At 46.0% G+C, this 17,978-nt stretch overlaps 1 protein-coding gene across 1 annotated transcript in view; it reads right to left on the bottom strand.

Annotated features, from left to right (window-relative positions):
* Positions 1-12,200: 12,200 nt before the first annotated feature.
* Positions 12,201-17,978, bottom strand: part of LOC125342463 (nicotinamide/nicotinic acid mononucleotide adenylyltransferase 3-like) — a 64,356-nt gene continuing 58,578 nt past the window's right edge. The window contains exons 7-8 of the mRNA XM_048334630.1: positions 12,672-12,773; positions 12,201-12,455 (exon numbers count right to left, since the gene is read on the bottom strand). Of these exons, the coding sequence (XP_048190587.1) occupies positions 12,402-12,455; positions 12,672-12,773 (156 nt within the window). The 3' untranslated portion in view covers positions 12,201-12,401. The remainder of the gene's footprint in view (positions 12,456-12,671; positions 12,774-17,978) is intronic.

Genomic DNA, 17,978 nt, shown 5'->3' with positions numbered 1-17,978 from the left:
GAAAGCATCGCCGAGCCGATCGATCAGGTATTGGTCCCCCACCATTTATCAAACGCCATTTGATGTGCTAAGATCAATGAAGATGTACCTACCCCCCAATTTTTTTCTTTTTCTTTTTTATTACATAGTTGTTTTGTTTCCAATAAGTGGCGGTCCCATGATCAGAATGACAATTGTGGTCTTTTGTGGAGCGTGCTGAAAACTCGCTCTGGCTTGTTACACGGAACTCTCAGTAAGCCTTCGAGAGAGTGGGCATCATTATAATTTCACTTTAAAAGAGATGGAGATCGGGGGACCCATCACCCCACGATTCCTGGGGTGGATTTGGCTGATCTGGCTGTAGTCGGGTACCCTCTTCCCACCCCCTTGAGTTCAACCCTCCCGAGGCTCTGAAGTTGAAGAGAACAGGAGAGGAAGGTGAATTTATGACTAGCTGTGTTCCCTCACTAGAACCTCCGTGCAGTCGATCAAGGAGGATGAAGATGAGGTTCAGAGAGGTTAAGAGCTTTGCCAAAGGGCAGACAGGGGATTTGAACCCAGAAACTCTTCCATCTGTCTAAAGCACACTGTCCGTTTATGTTTACCATACTGGATGTCAAAAGGGAGAACTATTTAAGACACTTAACCGTCGAATTCAGATTTCTCCGACTCCTAATGAGTCTGCACACCACCTCCTGTCATTGAAATTCTGCGTTTTCTCCTCTACTTGATTGCTAGTGCTGTGTGGTTTCCCTCAGCGATTTTTTGAAAAAAAAAAAAAAAAAATCAGGATTCCTAGGCTTCTGTCTCATAGTCTTGCAGGAATTCCTGAATAGCATTCTGAATATTCTGAAAAATCGTTCACTTCCTGGTATGATATATTGCGATAGTCTTTTCTCCATTCCATTTAAGTTAATCGGTATTATATTACACCTTCTGTTGAACAGAAGTTCTTGATTTCGATATAATAAAGGCTTTTTAAAAAAATTGGCCTTATTGTTTGTACTTTAAAATCCTTCCTTCTTAAGTCCTAAAACAGTCTACAGTTTCTTCTGAAAACCTTTGGTAGCCGATACAGAGAAGAAGCCTTTTTTTTTTTTGGTCTGGATAATGAACTGGATTCTCTCCGTCTCTTTGGTGATGATGTCTGCTGCTGTTGCTGCTGTCCCTTAGCAACCCCAGAACCACAAGGGTCTGTCCTCAGACTCTCTGTCCTGCCACACTGGTTTCTTTGCCGGAACAGGTGTCAAAACCAGTGTGGCTTTGTGGTGTATCTTACTATCCCGGAAGGAGGAGTCACTAGTCGGTCACTCTTCTTTTAAGGACCTGGATATTCTTGGGCACAGATTCCTTCAAGTGAACCTCAGAGAATTTTACCATATTCCAAGAAAACGTCGGCCAGGGCCTTCATTTCATAGTACATGAAGCTTCTAGAGGAACTGGTGAGGGATACAAACCTTTACGCTGTCACACGATCCAATCCAAGAAGGTAGGTTTAGTCATCTTCTGTTCGCCCGCCTCCTGTGTCCTTTACTAGAAGTGCCAGCCCCATCCACACCTTGTGTGGTTTTGCTTCCGTTGGTGCTAATACCTTAGTAGATTTCTCGCTCTTGGGAGCAATCTCATCTTTTCCAAATCATTATTTTCTAGTAAGTGATAACGGGTGTAGGGAAACGTTTCGCTGGTTGTTTTCCTAGGTTGTTCATATAGCTAGAAGATTTCGTGAATTCTTTTATCCATTCTCTTTGTAAAAAAATATTTACAGTCGTGTGTGTGTGTGTGTGTGTGTGTGTGTGTGTGTGTGTGTGTGTGTGCCAGCCAGTACTGGGGCTTGAACTCAGGACACTAAGCTCAGTGTTGGTGGTCTACCACTCAAGCCGCACCTCCACTTTCCTCTTATCAATTCTAATAGGTTAGGAGTTTGTTCTGATTTTTCCTGGGTAAATATATAACTTCAAATAATGACCAATGTAAGTTTTCACTTTTAGTCCTTAGACCTATCATGAAAAGGAAAAAAAAAAACCCTCAAAATTCATTTTGTGGGAGGAGAAAGATGGCGCCGAGACAATAGGGAGGCACCCCGACTCGCACCAACTGAATAGCGAGCTGGGAACTCCAACACCCAACACTCCACCAAGAACCCAGCAAAACCAGCATCCAGAAGCAGTGGAGAAACGCAGGAAAACAAAAAGGAGCAAAAAAGAAGAACCGAAAACCTACACGGAGCCGGAGATTAATCGGGGCACCCTCCCCCCACCAGCCGGCCCTGGCCCAAACAGGGTCAGGCTGGGAAAGGGAAACCCGGCGATCGGCAGACAGGTTGCCAGGAGCGCAGAATCCATATAGCGGGAGACCCCACGGACACAAAGCAGGGTGCGGACCAAGACACACCCAGCAGCGACGAGAAGTTCGGGTCCACACCGGATTCGGACAAGGGAACCCAGCGCGGCAGAAAGAGGGAACGGGGGAGCCACCACGACACTTCGCCAACCCCTGAAGGGCCAACGGCGGTGCGGGACACGCACACAAAGCAGCAAAAGTGAGTCCCCCATAATCCCTTCCCCCAACGGGAGACCCAAGCCCGACAAAGACGATATATCTCCCTCCCTCCCCCTCCCCACTCCCGTGGGAACAAAGATTCCCCAAATCAGGCGGGAAGCTCCCAGCAGGCACTGGGAAGCCAGTCTAGCAGGGGAAGGGCGGAACAGCCCCAAGCCCCCAAAGGTTCCTGAACTGGCAGAACCGGCCCCGTCCCCTTCCCAACAGGGGCCAGGGACGGCCGGCAGGGCAAGCCCCACCCGAGGCGCCTAGACCTTGCGGACTCTTACAACTAAAATCACAGGCGCTGGTGGGCAATACCAGCCCAGCAGGGTCACCTGAGCCTGATCTCGTTCCCCCTCCTCGAAGCGGAGGCGAGGTCTGAGGGTGCCAAGCCACACCCGGACAGTCGATCCCACTGGGCCCCACACATACTGCTTCCCCCCCCCAACGGACTCGCGGGAGGGCGCAAGCACAACCCAACAACCCAGGGCTCGCTCTGGGAGGCAGACCCCACTTAAGTGCCTGTTGTAGGGGACTCACAGTGCACAGGAGGGCGGGGCCCCGGCGAAAGCGCCCGCTCTGATAGGCGTGCCCTGCACTGGTGGGCGGGGCCACAGCGACAGCACCTGCTGACGCAGACACGCCTACACAGAAGGGAGGGAAGAACTACACAGACTTCCAGATGCGCAAATCACAAAGAAACATAACTCAGTTCATCAAAGGACAAGCCAACTCGCCAGCTCCAAAAAGCAGCACGACTGGAGAGGAGATGGAGAATAAAAAAGCAAATGAGGACATGTTAACAGGAATGATCGAAACCGTCAGAAATGAAATCAGAAAACAATTCCAGGAGTTTAGAGCGGAAATCTGGAAGGACACCCAGGAAGCCAAGAAAGAAATGGAAGCAAAACTGGATACAATGCAAGCCTCGTTTAAAGAAATGGAAGCAAAAATGGATACAATGCAAGCCGCCTTTAAAGAAAATCTCCACACCCTGAGAATTGAAATGCATGAAAAAATAGATTTAAAATACAACTCTTTAAAGGAAGAAATTTCCACGATCAGAGCTGATATGACAACCATGAATAGCTCTCTGACATCCATAAACTCCGCAATTGAAACCATAACACAAAGAGTGGACCATATGGAATCCAGAATCTCTCGCCTGGACGATGAAGCAGCTGACAACAACCAGAAAATGACCACACTCCAAGAAAAGGTGAAGCTTCAGGGAAGATTACTCCAGGAACTAATGGACAAAGACAAGAGATATAATCTGCGTATAATTGGAATAGAAGAAGGAGCCGAATATCAGAGCAGAGGGCTTAATCATGTTCTCAATAAAGTTATTGCAGAAAACTTCCCCAATCTCACAGGGGACCCCATCCAGGTAACCGAAGCCTATAGGACACCTGGCAGGCCAGACCCCAGGAAAACCACCCCAAGGCACATAATATTCAAGACTACAGACCTCAAGATTAAAGAGCAAATTCTGAATTCAGCCAAAGCGAAGAAGGAAACTTTTTTCAATGGGAAGAGGATTCGAATAACATCCGACTTATCCACACAAACTTACCAAGCTCGAAGTGAGTGGAAGAACACCATCCAAGTACTTCAGAATAACAATTTACAACCTCGGATCAAATATCCAGCGAAACTGGAGTTCACATTCGAAGGGAGAACCAGATCTTTCCACACCAAAGAGGAGCTAAAGGAGTATGTGAATAAAAAACCAGCCCTACAGCGAATATTAAGAGGGGAAGCCCACCCAACAGAGATCGTAAAAGACACACAGACAGATTCAGAAAGAAACTTCAATAGCCAAAGTCCAGCAGAAACACAAGCTCACTAAAGACAAGAAGAAAAAAAAAAAACAACAGGAAAAAACAGCCCAACAAGAAAATGGAAGGAGAAAAAACACCCTTATCCTTGATCTCTTTAAATATAAATGGCTTAAACTCCCCGATCAAGAGGAGCAGACTGGCAGAATGGATCCGCAAGCAAAAAGTTGACATCTGTTGTCTACAAGAGACCCACCTTACAGCAAGGGACAAAAACAGGCTTCGAATGAAAGGATGGAGCAAGATCTACCAAGCAAATGCACCCACCAAAACGGCAGGTGTAGCCATCCTGATCTCAGACAAGCTGGATTTCTCTTTAAAGTCCACTCAAAAAGACAAAGAAGGACACTACATATTGATACAAGGAAAAATCCAGAATCAAGACATCACGGTGATAAATGTATACTCACCGAACAAAAGAGGCCCGACATATGTCAAGCAAATTCTCACAGAATTACAGAGCAAGATAGATGCAAACACAATCATAGTGGGTGACTTTAATACTCCTCTCTCTCCAAGAGACAGATCCAACACCCAGAGGATTAGTAAGGGAGCTGAGGACCTAAATAACACCATTGCCCAAATGGATCTAACAGACCTATATAGAACCTTCCACCCTACAGAGACCCAATACACCTTCTTTTCAGCAGCCCATGGATCATATTCCAAAATAGACCACGTCATAGCCCACACAAAGAACCTCAGCAAATACAAAAGAATTGACATCATCCCATGTATTATATCTGATCACAGTGGATTAAAGGTAACCCTCAACAACAAAGGATACCACAGAGCCTATACACACTCTTGGAGGCTAAACCCCACGCTGCTATCCAACACTTGGGCCACAGATCAAATTAAAGATGAAATCAACGAATTCATAAGCCACAATGACAAAGAAAACACATCACAAAGAAACCTATGGGACACAGCTAAGGCAGTACTGAGGGGCAAGATCATTGCACTCAGTACCCACATTAAAAGAATGGAAGCAGAGCAGGTGAATACCCTCACGATGAAACTAAAACAACTGGAGAAACAAGAAATGACAGAATCTAAAACGACTAGGAGGGGAGAGATTACAAAGATTAAAGAAGAGATAAATCTGATTGAAAATAGAAAGACCATTCAACAAATAAATAAGACTAAAAGCTGGTTCTTTGAGAAAATAAACAAAATTGACAGACCCCTTGCAAGACTCACAAAAAAAAGAAGAGAAGAGACTCATATACGTAAAATCAGGGACTCCACAGGAAAAATTACAACAAATACACACGATATTCAAACAATCATAAGGAGCTATTTCCAAAACCTCTACTCAGCAAAAAACAATAATTTTACAGAAATGGATCAATTCTTAGAGAAGTACAAACTACCCAAACTGAACCAAGAAGAAATAAATCAACTAAATAAACCAATAACTTACGGTGAGATACAGGAGGTAATCAAGAACCTCCCTACTAAGAAAAGCCCAGGCCCAGATGGATTCACCAATGAATTCTACAAAACCTTTAGTGAGGAGCTAATTCCAATACTACTCAAACTCTTCCGCGAAATAGAAACGGAGGGAAAAATCCCGAACTCATTCTACGAAGCTAATATCATACTCATCCCCAAACCAGGCAAAGATCCAACAAAAAAAGAGAACTACAGACCAATATCACTAATGAACACAGATGCAAAGCTCCTCAATAAAATATTAGCTAACAGGATCCAGAAAGTGATCAAGAATATCATACATCATGACCAAGTAGGCTTCATCCCTCAGTCACAAGGATGGTTCAACATCCGTAAATCAATCAATGTAATTCACCACATAAACAGAACTAAAATCAAGAATCACATTGTTATCTCAGTCGATGCCCAAAAAGCCTTTGACAAAATACAACATCCATACCTATTAAAAGCTTTGGAGAGAACAGGAATAGATGGAACATTCCTCAAAACAATAAAAGCCATATACAACAGACCAACTGCTAATATCATATTAAATGGAGAGAAACTTAAATCATTCCCCCTAAACACAGGAACAAGACAAGGATGCCCACTCTCCCCACTTCTGTTCAACATAGTACTGGAATCCCTAGCCATAGCAATAAGGCAAGAGGAGGACATCAAAGGGATCCACATCGGCAAGGAAGAAATCAAGTTATCCCTATTCGCAGACGACATGATCTTATATCTCAAGGACCCAAAAAACTCAGTACCCAAACTCCTACATCTAATAAACCAATTTGGCAAAGTAGCAGGATACAAAATCAATCCACAAAAGTCAGCAGCTTTTCTGTACACCAGCAATAGACAAACAGAAAAGGAAATTATGGAAACGATTCCATTTACAGTAGCCAAAAAAAGAATAAAGTACCTAGGGATCAACTTAACCAAGGACGTGACGGACCTATTCAATGAAAACTACAAAAATCTAATAAGGGAAATCAAAGAAGACACAAGGAGATGGAAAGACCTCCCATGCTCATGGGTAGGCAGAATCAATATAGTGAAAATGGCCATACTGCCCAAATTGTTATACAAATTCAATGCAATACCTATCAAAATCCCAGCCACATTCTTCACTGAAATAGAGAAACCAATCCATAAGTTCATATGGAACAGCAAAAAACCTAGAATAGCCAAAGCAATTCTAGGCAAAAAACATAGTGCAGGAGGTATCACCATACCAGACTTCAAGCTCTACTACAAGGCCATCATAACAAAAACAGCATGGTATTGGTATAAAAACAGATCGGAAGACCAGTGGATTAGAATTGAAGACCCAGAAATAAAACCGCACTCTTACAGCCAACTGATATTCGACAAAGGAGCTAAAGACATACAATGGAATAAACATAGCCTCTTCAACTACTGGTGCTGGGAGAACTGGGCAGCCATATGCAGAAAACTCAAAGTAGACCCAAGCCTATCACCATGCACCAAGATCAACTCAAAATGGATCAAGGACCTCAACATCAGACCTGAATCCTTGAAACTACTGAAGGACAGAGTAGGAAAGACACTAGAACTTATAGGCACAGGAAGGAACTTCCTGAATAGAGTCCCAGGCGCACAACAAATAGGGGAAAGACTCAACAAATGGGACTACTACAAATTAAAAAGTTTCTGCACAGCTAAGGTCATAGCCACCAAAATAGAAAGACAGCCAACGATATGGGAAAGGATATTTACCAGCACAGCAACAGACAAAGGCCTGATATCTGTCATCTACAGAGAACTCAAAAAACTAAGCCCCTCCAAGCCCAATAAACCTATTAGGAAATGGGCAAAAGAGCTAAAGAGAGACTTCACAAGAGAAGATATAAAAATGGCAAAGAAACACATGAGGAAATGCTCAACATCCCTGCTAGTAAAGGAAATGCAAATAAAAACAACCCTGAGATACCACCTCACCCCAGTTAGAATGGCCTATACTCTGAACTCAGGAAACAACAAATGCTGGAGGGGCTGTGGGGAAAGAGGAACCCTTCTCCATTGTTGGTGGGAGTGCAAATTAGTACAGCCACTTTGGAGAACAGTATGGAGGTTTCTCAAAAAGCTCAATATAGACCTACCCTATGACCCAGCCATACCACTCCTAGGCATCTATCCTAAACAGCAAAACCCAAGATATCAAAAGGACATTTGTACTTCCATGTTTATCGCAGCACAATTCACAATAGCCAAAATTTGGAAACAACCCAGATGCCCCTCCACAGATGAATGGATCCAAAAAATATGGTACTTATACACAATGGAATACTACATAGCGATTAGGAATGGTGAAATATTGTTATTTGCAGGGAAATGGTCAGAACTCGAACAAATAATGTTGAGTGAGACAAGCCTAGAACACAGAAAACAAAGGGGCATGATCTCCCTGATATATGACTGTTAACAAAGGGAGATGGAGAGACAGTAGAGACCAAGTCTGTGAACACTGTATATGTGCTTGATACATTGTATACTGCATATGGGTCTACCTGACCTAGACAAGGGATGGGAAAACAGGTTGTAAGATATCACAAGAAATGTACACAATGCCCTACTATGTAACTGCACCCTCTTTGCACAGCACCTTGTAAAAAAAAAAAAAAAATTTATGTTCAATTGATAATAAAAAAAAAAAAAAAAAAATTCATTTTGTGAACCAGAACATTATGTAAAAAAAAATTAAGCTGATTCACAAATGTAAATGTAAATATATTAAATGAACATAGTCAGGATATGTATTTAAAATCACACCATGAACAATGAATCCATATATCCATGATTATAAGGAAATTTGAATGTGTTTTTCCATTATTAGTATTTCAGAGGAGGAAAAATACAATACTGAATATCCATTCCTGATTCTAGGTTAAAATGAAACTTAGTAAAACAGATATTATGGCAAAGCATTAAAATAAAATACCTATTATCACTGTTATTATTGAATACTTTCTGAAAAGATGGGCCATTGCAGTCATACAAAAAGAAATTGGGACTAAGTGGGCAAAGCCATCTTTATTGGAAGATGGTAGAGAGGAGTTCCATGAAGCCTACTGCTTCTCCACAGAAAAGGAGTTCTGGAAATCGGGGTGCAGCCCAATGATCAGATCCCAGCTCCCTCAACTCTAGCCCAGAGTCAATTCCTGGGAAGACCCATCTGTAAGAGGCTCTGAGTCTGTCCTCCTTTGTTCAAGACCCAAGCCCTCGCTTGTAACCTAAGAGGGAGATTTCAGCAAGCTCTAGAGCGAAACCAAAACTATTTACAAACCACCAGAGAAATGGGTTATTTTATTTCTGGAACACTTCGAGTATAAAAGAAAGGCTGAGGATTCTCAAGACAAACGATGAAAGTGACAAGATGCTGGATGGTGGTCTACAAAGGCAAAAGCATACGACCATGCTGCAGAAAATCTGCACAAATGTTTCTTGGTGTGATCATTTAGTCTGCTTTCCGTAGTCGTCAGTGAGTATCTTTGTCCAGGTTATGAAATTACATGACTACATTTTACAGAGAAAACTCTTCAAGTTATATAACAATCCTCAGATCTAGTATGTATACAATAACATGGAGGAAATGAAACAAACTTCAGGGAGCCTGCAGTAAGGCTTATTAAACATCTCTATTTTTTTAAAAAATAAAACTTCAGTATGTCTGTTATACACTGGGAACCACAGGCCTAAACATTATTGATTGAAGTTTTCAATAAAAAAAAGAAAAAGGTAAGAGCCTATGGTCAATCAACATTCTTAACAATAATTGAAATGTATATTTTTTGTTCAGTATCATCAGGCAAATAATACTAAGGCTCAGATAAATACAGGAAAATGCAGCAGGAATATTTTGTAAGAGCTTTATTTTTTTATTTTATTTTATTTTTTGCTGGTCATGAGGCTTGAACTTTGGGCCTAGGCTCTGTCCCTGAGCTTATTTTGCTCAAGGCTAGCGCTCTACCACTTGAGCCACAGTGCTACTTCGGCTTTTTCTGAATAATTTATTGGAGATAAAGAGTCTCACAGACTTTCCTACCTGGGCTGGCTTCCAACCGTGATTCTCAGATCTCAGCCTCCTGAATAGCTAGGATTATAGGCGTGAGCCGCCAATACCCAGCTCATTTTTTTCTTAAAATTAAAACATGCATAAAGCAAAGCACTGGCAGTTCTTCATGAATTTCCTGTAAGCTATAAAGTTTCTGAAATATTTACATTAACAATGGCTTACTTGTACATATTTAACCTTTTTATTTATCTTTCTGATATGACAATGCTTCCCATTCAGCTCTCAAACCTATTTATTTTCAGTGTCTCTACAAAATAAAAGAACAAATCTTTCTGAGATTTCCAGGAACCCTCAGGGAAATCTCAAAGATGATTTTAGATGTAAAATAAAAAAAAATGTCCTGCAAGCTTGATTTTATTTTCTTCTGTATTTTAGCCCTGATTTTTTTGGAAGACAAAAATCCAGAAAGTTGTCAGAGGAAATTTAGACACTTGCCTGAGATAGGTAATGGGGACCTGAGACACAGTATTCAGTTGTCTGTTGAAGCAAAGCAACCACAAACCATTTAAAAAGTAAATCCAGGCTGGGAATATGGCCTAGTGGTAGAGCGCTTGCCTAGTGTACATGAGGCCCTGGGTTCGATTCCCCAGCACCACGTATATAGAAAAGGCCAGAAGTGGCGCTGTGGCTCAAGTGGCAGAGTGCTAGCCTTGAGCAAAAAGAAGCCAGGGACAGCGCTCAGGCCCTGAGTCCAAGGCCCAGGAGTGACCAAAAAAAAATTTAAAAAAATTAATAAATCCAGAGAGCAACATGGCTGAAAGGAACCTAAGTTCTTTCGTACCTGAGGAATTTCCCCCCCCCCTTTCTTTTTTCCTTCTCTTGCTTATTTTCCTCTTCACCTTCTCCGCTTCCATCTTCCTCATCCGTCCGTCAGCTTTTACCTAGCAGAGGCATTGGGTACAGAATGCAAAATTACCCAGATGGGTTTACCGAGTTGTTTTCCAGGAAGATTACAAAGAGAACAAGTCTGTGTCCCACTACCTTGGTTTCCTCAGAAACGCTTCCTACTTTTTAATACTGAAAGTTCCAAATCCAAGAAGTCCTTCAGGCACAGGCGGGTCAGGCAGGCTGGTCTCCCCCTAGAAAGGGTAGCCATTCACCTTGCAGGTGAAGGTATTCATAAAGCAAGGAAGCAAGCCCATCAAAACTGAGCAGACCGGGCAAAACCATTAGCACCTTTGGGGGATGGAGGTGGACACAGGTGGTGGTAAGACTCTAATCTAGGCCCCTCGGCTTGCCAGGCGATTATCTACCAGCACGTTATTTAAGATAGCATTCTAGGCATTCATCGTTGCCATCTTCCAAGAAAGAGTTATTGTAATATTTCTCCCCTTAGGTTTTTAAGGGAGTTACCAACACCAGCAACAGAATAGACCTCCCTGCCAACACAATGTCTGGCGGTGATGGAATACTCATCTTGCTTAGGTAGGATTTTTCAGCTGAGTCTTGAAAGCCTAGGGAGGGCTAGTTGGGGGCATGTATGTGGGTGTCAGATCGATAGTTGATTACAGGAGCCCTTGAGGGTTACCAATTAGGGGCTATAAAATGGGGAGAGTCCCAAAGTGCAGAACCGCAGGGACTTTCTTACGACATCTGCAGGCATTATCTTAATGCCCACATCGGATGATGCAAGGCCCACCTGACCCAGAGACCAGCACCCTCTTGGAGGCAGCCTCCTCTCTGGACCAAAGGTCCTCACCGTCTGCTACGTGGCAGGGCGGTTTCCTAGCGGGATCTGCGTTTTCTTGGAAGGACCATAAACGATGACGCGGCCAAGGCGGGGCTGATAACCCCACCGTCCGGAGTTCGGCCTGCTAATGAACTTACTCGCGCAGTCCAGTACTCGGGATTCAGAGCATACAGGGTGAACGGGGGAAGGAGGGGTGAAGAGAGAGGAGGAGAAGAGCACAGGAGAAGGTTTGGCAGACGCTGTACGGTGATCAGATGGGTAAGGGGGGGGGGTCCCAGGGGTACGGTCCGCCCTTGGCTCTATCCTTCCACGCCGGTCCACACTGAGTGGAATCACTTAGGAAAGAGCCAGGTGACAAAGGCTTCTTGGAGGAGACCTTTTTAAAATATATATATATATTTCCTGAGCATGTTTATAGAAAAGAAAGGCTTTCCCTCCTCCCCCCACCGCCCCCCGAAAGAAACGGGAAGGGGATTAGAGCACCTCCTTTGTGGGGGATGTGTCCAGGGAAGCCATGTTTTTGATTGGACCCCCCCCCCCGAGAACAGATGTGCACAGAAGGCTGAGAAACGTCCCCCAAACAGGTGCCTGGGACAGAGACCACTTTTATTGGGATGGCTGTACTTTTTATTTTTTTTTAAGGAAACAGGAAGAGGCAAAGCAGAGAGACGGGGGCTCCGCTAACGGTGGCCTGTGTGTGTGTGGGGGGGGTGGCTGGGTATTTCTGCCTTTGCCGTGTGTGCAGAGGAGGATGGGGTCCGCCGTCCCACGCCCCCCCTTTCCTTGAGGCCAGGGCGGTCCGCAGGGGGGCTCAGTGCACCTTCTTGAACACTTGCTTGCAGACCACTCCCTGCGCCCTCATCTCCTGAAACGAGAGCAGACGTGGGGCAGACACGGGGATTCGTGTGAACCACGAGTAGCCTCCCCGGCAGTGTGGGCGTGAACTCCCCCGGCCGCGGGCACGCGCGTACCCCGAGCCCGAGGGAGAACCGAGGCTCCGCCGCCACGGCGCCTCTGGCGTTTTCCGTTTGGACCTCCGCAGCGAGTGCTCGGACCCTCGGGGGCCCCATCTGGAACCTACCAGGTGCAGCTCATCCCCCTCGATCCACTGGGTCCAGCCGCGCCCCTCCTTCTCGCCCTTCTGCACACACTGGAGCTTGTCACCGTCCCAGCTCACCGTGGTCTGCCAAACGAGAAGCACGGTGGTCACTTCCGAGCAGGCAGCTCCTGGGGGCGGGGTGGGGGGGAGGGAAAAGGAGAATCCCTCCCCCCCCACCCTGCCTGGATTCTCATGCCTGCAATTACCAGCCGGGCACCGGTGGCTCACGCCGGCCATCCTAGCCACTCAGGAAGCTGAGATCTGAGGATCGCAGTTCAAAGTCAGCCCGGGTGAGGAATGAGACTCTCATCTCCAATTAACTACCGGGAAACCAGAAGTGGCGCTGTGGCTCAACGTGGTAGAGCGCTAGCCTTGAGTGAAAGAACTCAGGGACAGTGCCCAGGCCCTGAGTTCAAGCCCCACGACCATCATCACCACCACCAACAAAAAAGAAGCTAAGACCTGAGAACCATGGTCCAGAGCCAGCCAGCCCAGGCAAGAAAGTCCCTAAGATTCTTATCTCCAAGTAACCACCAAAAAAGATGGGAGGGGAGCGTGGTTCAAGTGGAAGAGCACCACCCCTCCCTGGAGAATGTCTCCCCCTCTTTCCCCTTCCTGCCACTCAGGGAGCTTGCTGACCACTACTGCCCTCTGCTGCCGGTATTCTTTCTGGAAGCAGACTTCCAGAAAGAGGCAGGTGGCGCCGGGGTGTCTCTTGCCCAGCTTCGCGGAGGAGTAAATCTGACCTCCGCTCTCCAGGTCCTGTTTGTAAAGAAGGATTAGGAAGAGGGCTTCTTCTCCGGGGCCCAGAGGACCGGCAGTGAGAGATCATGCCTGCAAGTCAGGACACAACATGGCCAATGTCTCGTGAGGACTCCTCGGTAAAGATCTACCAGTAAGATCCTCAGTGAGATCTACCACAGATCTTACGCCACAAATAGGGCAATATGCCTTCTCAGCGGGCAGCACTGTGGTAGAAGGGGGACCAGGCAATCAGCCCCCCACTTCTAGGAGTTCTCCCTCTTTCCCACAAAGTCCCCGGTGCCTGTGGGAATCTATTCTGCACGGTCCGGACTCCCGTCAGAGGCACAAGAGACGATCACTTGTCCTCAGGCAGGAGGCAGCCATTTCCGTCTCTCCTGGGAATGTCTACACCCTACTGGAAAATAGGAAGGAAGAAAGGAAGGAGAGAAACAAACCTCAAGGAAGAAAATCACAAAATGAGTTCATACGATCCTGCCTCCTCAGAGATAACCACGCTCACATTTTGGTGCAATTCTGCCCAGTCTTTTATTATTATTTTCTCTCTTTAGTATCAACACATAGTTCAGCCCTTACGCAATTAGGATGGTTTTGTACGGTCGTTTCTTCATTGGTTAGAAGCCATTTCCCACATCCACAAAGATTCTCCATAAACATTATTTTAATTGCTATCTGACACTTAGGGAATGGCTACATCATTTCAGGGCCCAGTGTAAAATGATGGGAACAAAGGGCTCTTGCGCAAAAATAATTAAGATTTTAAAGACAGCAGCAGCAGGGCATTAAGCCAAGTGACAAGCCTTCCTGAGCACTGGGCCCTGAAGGACCATGTGCCCACAGGCCCATGAAGCTGTCCCTGGAACTATATTATGCATGCACATACACACCATTATTTAGCTGATTATCTATTCTCAGACATTTAGGTAATTTACAGTTCTGTGCTGCTGCTACGAATAAAACTTCCTTGGGTGTGCACAGTTTTGGGCAAATTACTTCCTTAGAAGACACGCTCACCGAAGGATTTGTTGGATCAGAAAGAGTGTGCATATTTTTAGTTTGTGTTCTGGTACCAAAGCTTGAACTCAGGGCCTTGGGCTCTCCTCTAGTTTTTATTTTTCTCTCTACCACTTGAGCCGCAGCTCCACATCCGGCTTTTTGCTGGTAAATTGGTGATAAGGGTTTGATAAACTTTCCCACCTGGCCTGGCTTTGAACCTCAGATCTCACCTTCCTGAGTGGCTAGCATTACTGGCAGGAGCCGCGGATGCCTGGCTCAAGTGCGCCTATTTTTAAAGCTTTAGATAAGAATTGCTCCTAAGATGTCCCGCAGATTCACATCCGCTTACTCTGCAACTCTGCGGGCAGAGAACCGTCACGAAATGGTGTTCATTAATGGGAAAACAAACTTTTGCTCATGTCACCCCTTCTAGATCGTTTGTCACCTTTTCTTCTTGGCAGTAGTTGGGGTTTTTTTTTTTAAGTTTGTTTTATTTTATTGTTAAGGTGACGTACAGAGCGATTATAGTTAAGTTCTTGAGTCTGAACTCAGGGAAAGCTCTCTTCCACTTAAGCCACACCTCTGGGCCTTTCTTTGCTTTATTTATTTATTTTTTAAGATATTGACTCTTTTTGTGTCAGGCCAGGCTGGACGGTCATCCTCCTGTTTATCCTTCCACAGTAGCGTGAATGACAGGCATGTGACACTGCTGAGATTGCGGGGGGGGGGGGGGTTGTCTCAGAACTTTTTGCCTAGGCTGACCTTGAACCTCAGTCCTCTCAATCTCTACCTCCCTTATAGCTTGGAGGATAGATGTGGGCTCCTGACACCCAGCTAACTAGTCTGTGTTTGAGCAGACTACTTAACGCTTCCTCATGAGTAGCTGTGGTTCCTGAGCTAGTGGCTCAGTTCTTCTACTTTATGTCCATGTTTAGCTGGACTAGATTTTTCCTTCCTTCCTTCCTTCCTTCCTTCCTTCCTTCCTTCCTTCCTTCCTTCCTTCCTTCCTTCCTCCCTCCCTCCCTCCCTCCCTTCCTTCTTTCCTCCCTCCCTCCCTTCTTTCCTCTCTCCCTCTCTCCCTCCCTCCCTCTATTTTTGGTGCCAGTCCTGGGGCTCAAACTCAGGGCCTGAGCTTTCTGTGTTCAAAGCTAAAGCTCTACTACTTGAGACACAGCTCCACTTCTGATTTTTCAGTCATTAATTGGAGATAAGAGTCTCACAGACTTTCCTACCTGGGCTGGCTTCAAACCATGATCTTCAGATCTCAGTCTCTTGAGTAACTGGGATTACAGGTGTGGGCCACAGGTACTTGGCTAGGTTTTTCTTTTTAAGTTTCACATCCTTTGGGAATAAACCAGCCATTTCCTAGAGGGTTGAACTGAGCCTAAATGGGTTCAGTATATATGCACAGCTCTGGTTCAATGGCCAGCATTAAACAAACAAACACAACAGAAAAACAAAAATGATTTACCTTAAGGAAAGGAAACAAGAAAGAAGGTAGAAGCCAGGCGCTGGTGGCTCACGCCTGTAACCCTAGCTATTCAGGAGGTTGAGATCTGAGGCACATGGTTCAAAGACAGCCCAGTCAGGAAAGTCTCTGAAACTCTTATCTCCAGAAAACCAGAAGTGGCGCTGTGGCTCCAAGTGGTAGAGGGCTAGTCTTGAGCAAAAGAGTTTCGAGACAGTGCCCAGGCCCTGGGTTCAAGCCCCATGAACCAGAAAAGAAAGAAGGAAAGAAAGAGAAAGAGAAAGGAAGGAAGAAAGAGAAAGCAAGCAAGAAAGATGGTAGGGAGGGAGAAGAAAGAGAAAAGAGAGGAAAAATGTTGGAAGGGGGATGAGGAGCAAAAGCAATTCCCTTCCTTGGAGCTCAAGATGTAAGTTATTATGACAACAACCTTCCGAGGACCCATGGACTTATTCCGTGACCTTCTAGAGAAAAGGGTCTTTAAGAGGCCATTCCATTTCCTACGGTGACCCAAAGCATCCTGTGCGACGGGGACCAGTGGCGTGGAATAGACAAGCACTGCCACGCCACCTGCCTCCCTTGTCCTGGGCCCTGAGCCCTCCCACCTTGGAAACGAAGCCCTGACAAATGCAAACAGTGGGGGTGGGTACCTTCCACCCAGTGCCCCAGAAGAGGCCTTGGGAAGCTGCTTGTAAGCAGAGCTGGTGTAACTTAAAAAAAAAAAAAAGAAGAACAAAACAAACCTGTGTCCCAGTAGCTGTGTCAGCAGCAGAGACAGACCCGCTCACTGATAGGGAAGACAGGTTCACACCACCGTGACAAGGGACTGTCACGACAAAAGCCATTCTTTACCTCCCCTGGCAATGTAGAAACCCCAGCTGACCCTGCCACGGCACCGGCGACACAGAAAGCCTGGCTTCCGCAGCGGCCTGCCTGAGAGACCGCTGGACCACACGTCTGGGAGTTGAGTACTCAGTTCAGGTGACTCTGCCGGCAGTGACAGGTCATCCCCTGGCGTCACTGGCAAATAGTGGGATTCAACCTGGCCGTCAGGAATCTCGTGACATTTATTAAAACTGCTATATGCTCCTAAACATCAACTTCAAGGAAGAGGGGATGACCGAGCTGGGCCCCCTAGTCCTTCTGTCCCCCCCCCCGTATGGTTATCCAGCCGTGCCAGGCCCTCTGTGGACCTACATCGCCCTCTTGGTTATGGTTCGGGCACCAGGTTATGGAAGGGGAGGCCCTGCCGGCTCATGGTGACTCTACTTGCCAAGGCCCGAGTCAGGATTGAGCGAGCGCTCCGTCTGGAGTCCCCGCTCTTTTAGATTTGGGGACAGGATTTCAAAACCAGACAGTGAGCAGGGACTTTGCACACATCCCCGCCGACTGCTACAAGCAACGTAGTTCTTCCTCTGGAGTCTGATTTGACCGCATGCTCCCCCACCATCCCCCCACCGCCCCGGGAAGGTCCCTACGTTCCTGGGAGAGTTCATGAATGTGGCCTTTGGGGGGGTTGTGTTAAATAAGCCATTTTGTAGGAAAAGGGCAGGGGAGGCAGCAGAAAACACACGAGGGTAGACATTATGCTAAGAGCTCTTCACCATGGTTCACTGAATCTCTAGGCTTTGGGGCTGATACAAATGAGGCTTTTCTAAGTGTCCAGCCCATGGCCCAGGGCCAGGAGCTGAGCTGAACCCCTTACCCCGTTATGCTGGGAGATGGATGGTGTCTCCCCTCCTTCTGGCCCATCCCTGTGGGGCTGGCAACTGCTTAAAATCAGCACATTCAAGGTGGGGGGGGGGTGGGGAAGCCAACGCCAGGTAAAAGCAAGTTGAAACTAAAATAATAAGGCCTCAGAGTATGGAGGAGTTGAGCTGTTAAAAGCAACAGACAGAATCACAATCGGGCCTTTGTGTGCAGGAAAGGATGGATATAACTCCACACCGGGCACCACATCGGGCACAGGTGGCTCCCGCCTGTCATCCCAGCTACTCAGGAGGTTGAGATCTGAGGATCACGGTTCAAAGCCAGCCTAGGCAATAAATGTCTATGAGACTCTTACG

The sequence above is a fragment of the Perognathus longimembris genome, chromosome 26 (assembly GCF_023159225.1).
Source record: "Perognathus longimembris pacificus isolate PPM17 chromosome 26, ASM2315922v1, whole genome shotgun sequence".
Taxonomy (NCBI): Eukaryota; Metazoa; Chordata; class Mammalia; order Rodentia; family Heteromyidae; genus Perognathus; species Perognathus longimembris.
Note: the sequence above shows the minus strand (reverse complement) of the source record. Positions and strands in the feature narration are given on the sequence as shown.